The sequence below is a fragment of the Hippocampus comes genome, unplaced genomic scaffold, assembly GCF_001891065.2.
Source record: "Hippocampus comes isolate QL1 unplaced genomic scaffold, H_comes_QL1_v1.1 scaffold109, whole genome shotgun sequence".
NCBI classification, from domain to species: domain Eukaryota; kingdom Metazoa; phylum Chordata; class Actinopteri; order Syngnathiformes; family Syngnathidae; genus Hippocampus; species Hippocampus comes.
In genome coordinates, this window is record NW_017805274.1 from 1,131,218 (window position 1) to 1,137,538 (window position 6,321).

A 6,321-nucleotide genomic window follows, 5' to 3' on the forward strand; every position below is an offset into this window, starting at 1 on the left:
TGTCCATGGCAACAGTGTTTGTGGCAGGAAGAGAGCGGCTGCATGTGCGATGAGGCCACAGGAGAGATGATGATGAGGAAGAAGAAGGAGAGCGGCTTTAACGCTGATTGGCCCGTGTTCCCCCCCCCCCCCACACATAACAAAACAAAAAAAAAAGAGCTTACGTAAGACAAAGCAGCATCGAGGACATTTTTATTCCCAAAAGGTCCGAAAAAGATGACTCGCCCATCCATTTACGTAATGGCATAATACATAAATATGACATGTATTAAATAGATGTCTTTCAAAACAGCTCGAAATCAATACATAATAATCGGCTTTGATTTGATTAGTTTTAAATCAGTCTTTTTTTTTTTAAAATTGAAATTTCTTAAAAAAAGACGCAAATCATGATTCACTGATGTGTCAAATTGCCTCAGTACAATGTCAACAATTCCCGAGGAGGACTTACTTGATATTGGGATTTACATTTTTTGAAGGGGGGGGGGGGCGTAAGTATTAGGTGGCTGGTATCGGCAGCCTCTACGAGTACCCGATACCTTACAATACGGCCGTTATCGGCCCAATACCCATTCCTGGTATCGCTACTCGCCAATCCCTCGTTGCAACCCTCCTTACTTATCATCCAATTTCATTCGCAGGGTTCTCAGGGCTCCTCCTCCTCTCTGTCTTCCACTCAAGCGCCCAGCCCAGCGAACAGCGACGGAGCCGTGACCGACGGTGAGGACGAGTAGTTTTTATTTTTTTTTATCCACCCGAAAATATTTTTCTGGGTATAATAAAGACTCATCAATTTACTGGATGGATTTGATTTGAATTGTTTGTCATCTCAACTCTCATTTCTCGCAGAGGAAGTTGTTGCGGACGAGCTACCGGCCGTCCCGTCGTACATCTCAGAGCGCTACAAGGTGGGCCGCATGCTGGGCGACGGCAATTTCGCGGTGGTCCACGAGTGCGCGGAGCACTCGACGGGACGCCATTACGCGCTCAAGATCATCAACAAGGGCAAATGCAGAGGCAAGGTGAGACGCCGCTCGCAACTCGTCTGATCCGTTTTGGTGCAACTTTACACTGTAGTTTGTCATTTTCGATCTTACGCACAAACGTAAATTGTGCGTGGCTAATTGCGCCGCTAACGTCGGCTTGTAGGAACACATGATCCAGAACGAGGTGGCCATCCTGCGGAGAGTCAAGCATCCCAACATCGTTCTGCTCATTGAGGAGGTGGACACGTACGGCGAGCTCTACCTGGTCATGGAGCTGGTGAAGGTCAGTGTGCGTTCATTTCGGAACGTCTCACCCGCGAGACCATTCTTGCGCAGAATGTGACACGCGCGGCGAAATCCAAAGCGGTTTCCCCGCGGCGTTTGAATATTAAAGCGAGGCGGGAAGCGTTGGTGCATAATTCACGAGTCGTGAATGCCATCCATCTGTCTGACGAGGGGAGGACGTGTACGTGTGAGCGGGAAGACGATGAATGAGAGCGAGGAAGGCCGAGAGACGCAGATGGCAAACGGCGCCGCGGTTGTCACGCGTCTCCATTCACTAAAAATCTAGAAATTCAAGATTGAAAACCGCAACACTGCGGTGCTTTGACACTTTAGCGAATCATCACTTGTGTCTGAAGGTCTGACACAAGGTCTCTCTTTGTAATGATCTGTCATTGGGTTGAGATTTTCTCCGCCAAAAGTACTAGTAGTATCGCTTTTCAGTATCCCTATGGGGAGGTCTGGCTCACGGTAATCTAGCCGAGATGTAACAAAGGCATGGATTACCGTTTCTAAATGCTGTTGTGAAAAGGAAGGCTTTACTTTAGCCAGCTGCCTGAGATTAAAAAAAAAAAAAAAAAAACTGGATTTAACAGCACCACCAATTTTAAATCACTGTCCAGTTTAAAAACCAATTTTTCAGACTGTTGGCTTGAGAACTTCTGTTTTCTTATCGAAGATGTTCAAGAAATTCAATTGCATCCAGGCTCTGATTTCCTCCAGATGGGACAAAAAGCGTCCTTTTTGCTTAGTGGGATTGTAGATCCGATTGTCATCCACATAGCAGTAAAAGGGAATTAGATGGAACCCAGGAGCAGCAAGTGGAATAAAAACAGCAGGGGCCCCAAAATTGACCCCTGTGGAACAGCAAATGACAGTGCGGCAGAATGGGACTCAATAGCAATCAAGGCTAGCACAAAAAGTCCTGCCGCCTGCCAAGTAGGATCTAAACGGTCGAACGTGTTGACATTTTATCCTGTTAAATGTGATTCCCGTTGAGTTTAGCCTCATTCTCAATCATTTTTATCTTTGATGTGGCCATCATGACACGGGTTGTCCACAGGGGGGAGACCTGTTTGACGCCATCACCTCGGCCAACCGCTACACGGAGAAGGACGCCAGCGGCATGCTCTACAACCTGGCCAACGCTATCAAATACCTCCACAGCCTCAACATCGTGCACCGGGACATCAAGCCCGAAAACCTTCTGGTGAGATTACTTCCTGTCTTCCGCAGGTCACCGGATCAATAAGTCGACACCCAAACGAACCAAGTGTTACAGCGGCGTCAGCAGCGTTGTCAATTTTTTTTTTTAGGTGTACGAGCATGCAGATGGCAGTAAGAGCCTCAAATTGGGAGACTTCGGTTTGGCCACTGTGGTGGACGGACCTCTTTACACCGTCTGCGGGACGCCCACATATGTAGCACCTGAGATCATTGCAGAAACGGGGTGAGCCTTCGTTTTACGCTCTTTACATTCTGTAATTTGTTAGATTTACTTTATTTTGTTGAATATTATTCGCATTATTTCGTTTTCATTTTTCTGTTCCGCCGCCACTGGATTTGACTCGCTAAGTGTCTCGCGTGTGGTGACAGGTACGGGCTGAAAGTGGACATCTGGGCGGCCGGCGTGATCACTTACATCCTGCTGTGCGGTTTCCCGCCTTTCCGAGGGTAAGCGGCTTCCCCGGGCACGCCGGCGCCGCTCCCTCCACTGGCGGCTGACCTCGCTGCGCCCTTTGCTTGCAGGAGCAGCGAGGATCAGGAGGTTCTGTTTGACCAGATTCTGATGGGCCAGGTGGAATTTCCTCTGCCGTACTGGGACAACGTGTCCGATACGGCCAAGGTGAATGCGCTTCGAAAGACATTTTGGTCTTTCTTAAGCGTTGGCGGTGTTCCTCGTGATTTGTTTATTTATTTATTTTTGGGGGGTTTCAGGAACTGATCCGATCTATGCTGGAGGTGGAAGTGGACCAGCGGTACACGGCCCTGCAGGTCCTGGAGCATCCGTGGGTCACTGTAAGAGCACTGACCTGGACCTTTGGTCCGAGTGTCATTTTCTGAGCTTTACGTTCTTTTTTTCGGACATTTTTATCTTTGGTTTGAGCATTTTTTTTGTCCCGTTTACCCTTGCTCTCTGCCTGGTTGAATAGTTCACATTTCCTGCATGAACTGATAAACCCTTGCTGATTTAAGACTGACTTGCCACCGGTTCTGCTTGCTGGCTGCAGGACGAAGGCCTTTGCGAGAACGATCGCCAACTGTCGGTAGCAGGAAAGATCAAGAAGCACTTCAACACCGCACCAAAGGACAACGACAACACGCAGGCGCTCATTTCAGTAAGTGGAGAACACAGAGAGATCTTATCTTACTGGCTTTAAGGTTTAGAAGTAGGGTTTCAAACTAGATTCAAGGTTTAGAAGTATGGTTTCAAATTAGAGTTAGGGTTCCAAACTCAGGATGGGGTTTAGAAGTAAGGTTTCAAACCAGGGATGGGGTTTAGAAGTAGGGTTTCACACTTGGGTTAGGGTTTCAAACTAGGAATAGGGTTTCGAAGTAGGGTTTCAAATTAGGGTTAGAGTTTCGAAGTCGGGTTTCAAACAAAGTTAGGGTTTCAAACTAGGGTTAGGGTTTAGAAGTAGGGTTTTAAACTAGGATTAGGGTTTCAAACTAGGGTTATAGTTTAGAAGTAGGGTTTCAAGTAAGGGTGCGGGTTTATAAGTAGCATTTCAAGCTAGGTTTAGGGTTTCAAACTAATGTTCGGGTTTCAAACTAGGGTTAGGCATTCAGACTACGTTTAGAAGTAAAGTTTCAAAGTCAGGTCGGGGTTGCAAAGTAAGGTTGTGAACTAGGGTTAGGGGTTCAAACTCGGGATATGAATTCGAAACAGGGTTTTAACCAAAGGTTGGGTTTTAATGTAGTGTTTCAAAGTTGGATTGTGGTTACAATGTTGGTTTCAGGGTTCACATGGATTTTGTCTACCAGCAGGAAGACAAAAAAAATATGCTGAAAAGATCTCTCATGGTTCATTTCTGTTGTTTGTGTGACTCTTCGGTGTCGTGCGTCAGTTGGACGGAAGCTTTTCTATGCAGCGATCCGGCTCGTTGGATTTCCACCAGCACCCGGCCATGTACTGGATCAGGTAGGCCAGCCTGCCCCCCCGAGAACGGCCACTTCCAAACAAAACAGCAGATCTGATCTGTGGGTTTTTTGTCCAGCGGGGCTTCTGATCGACATGTCTTTCATGTTGCTAAGTGAAAATGTCTTCAGGGGCTGAATTTAAAGAGGGTGTTTTTTTTCCCCCCTCAGGCCCCCCCTGTTGATAAGGAGAGGTCGCTTCTCGGATGAGGACGCCACTCGGATGTGATGACTTTTGCAAACCCGTCTCAAAAATTGTTCCACCCAAACGCCAGCCCTCCCCACCCCCCATATGACTCTGACGACATCTCCATCAGTGCTGAAGAGGGCGGGAACACCTTCCTGGAGTTCCTGTAAAACTTTGATGCAAAAAAAAAAAAAAAAAAACTGAAAGGAAGAGAATTCTTTCCAAGAGAAGAAGGTTGTTTTTTGTAATCAATTTTATTTATCCAGGTTGTCTCATCCATCATCTGTCATTTCCCTTCTATGATGGAACATCCTTGGCAATATGGACCTATGAACTTCATCTTGTTTTTTTACACACATACATACACATACAGTATATACACACACACGCACACGTCATACCTATTTCTGTTTTTTTCCCACAAAAATTGTTGTCGAGCGCTTTGATGGAAGGAAGTAGCCGTTTTTCGCAGTAGGCAAGCGTAGACGTTGATGATTAAAAACGTGACGTAGGCGCTTTTCTTAGAAAATACGTCGAAAAACGGGAACAAAGACAACGTATCAGTGTTGCCAGTGCTGCATTAAGATGCTGACGGATGCCACGTTCGGTCGCCATTCGTACGTTTGAGTGCCGCTTCGTTCACTGCTGGTGTGTAGCAAACATGTTTACATGACCCCCCCCCCAACCCCCACAAAAGGCCTCGCCCTGAAGCAGCAGACAAAGGTGTAACCTCGCTGATGTCAAACACATGCAGAACCAGCAGCACTCAAGTGGATTTGCGCCACCTGGAAAAAACCTCATTCATCGCCATTCTTTCTTTGTTTTGCGGAACAGACACACCGTAGCTTCTAATAATGTCTATGATCTGTTAGAATAAATGATTTGGGTTTTTTTTTCAGTATTCACGAGCAAAAGGAAAGTCATTGGTCCAGTTTTGTGTTTTATAGCGAAACATCGGACTTTTGACACCAATGACTCTGTTTTGCAACTCATCATCGTCCATTTGTCGTGTGAACAAAGCTGCAATTTGACAAAATTGCGAGGAGTGAAGCCCTGGAAATGGCCAAGATGATCCGAAAATGGCTGCTTCAAAAAAACAGAAACGGACAACTTTTTGTGTCTTTTTGGGCAGGGTGTCGTTTTTTTGGAACACAAGTTGGCTTTTGAAAGGCCCATGGAAATGGCCAAATTGACCCTAAAATGGCCACCTCGAAACAAAATGGCAGACTTCCTGAGTGCTTTTTCGGAAGGCTTGTGTGGGGCTGATGATCTCCCTTCCAGTCGGCGCTTTTGTCTGTGGGTTTCTGCGAGTTGTCAGCCGTATTGACTGCGATCAGTACCAGCTGATCAATGAACACCAACAAAAGCGACAAGCGCTCACCAAAGTGCTGTGACGGCTGCACTATACCATTACGCCTGTTTCGAAACCAATACATGTACCTCTCTTCAACAGTAGTCAATCAAACGTGCTATTCAGAATGATTAAAATGCTTCTCAAACAAACATGTCTGTCTTCATTCATTTAAATATTATACAAAATGTGTTATTGTCCAAACATGACCACTTATTCCTCAACAGTACGTTGAAAAAAAAAATACATCTAATTTTCTTGAGGCAGAGCACTTTTGAACCATGAAAAAATAATTTGCTTTTCGAAAAAGAATCTTGAAAATACAACACATTTTCTCTGGAATGAATGGAAATCATTTTCTTAACAAAAATCTTGTA

At 45.7% G+C, this 6,321-nt stretch overlaps 1 protein-coding gene across 4 annotated transcripts in view; it reads left to right on the plus strand.

The window, feature by feature from the left end:
* Nucleotides 1-6,096, plus strand: part of dclk1a (doublecortin-like kinase 1a) — a 24,686-nt gene extending 18,590 nt beyond the window's left edge. For all 4 annotated transcript variants that reach the window (XM_019869521.1, XM_019869522.1, XM_019869523.1 and 1 more), the window contains 11 exons: nucleotides 642-720; nucleotides 850-1,022; nucleotides 1,150-1,269; nucleotides 2,332-2,478; nucleotides 2,585-2,718; nucleotides 2,865-2,942; nucleotides 3,018-3,114; nucleotides 3,207-3,287; nucleotides 3,500-3,607; nucleotides 4,337-4,410; nucleotides 4,578-6,096. In XM_019869521.1, coding sequence (XP_019725080.1) covers nucleotides 642-720; nucleotides 850-1,022; nucleotides 1,150-1,269; nucleotides 2,332-2,478; nucleotides 2,585-2,718; nucleotides 2,865-2,942; nucleotides 3,018-3,114; nucleotides 3,207-3,287; nucleotides 3,500-3,607; nucleotides 4,337-4,410; nucleotides 4,578-4,635 — 1,149 coding nt within the window. In that variant the 3' untranslated portion in view covers nucleotides 4,636-6,096. The remainder of the gene's footprint in view (nucleotides 1-641; nucleotides 721-849; nucleotides 1,023-1,149; nucleotides 1,270-2,331; nucleotides 2,479-2,584; nucleotides 2,719-2,864; nucleotides 2,943-3,017; nucleotides 3,115-3,206; nucleotides 3,288-3,499; nucleotides 3,608-4,336; nucleotides 4,411-4,577) is intronic.
* Nucleotides 6,097-6,321: the final 225 nt, after the last annotated feature.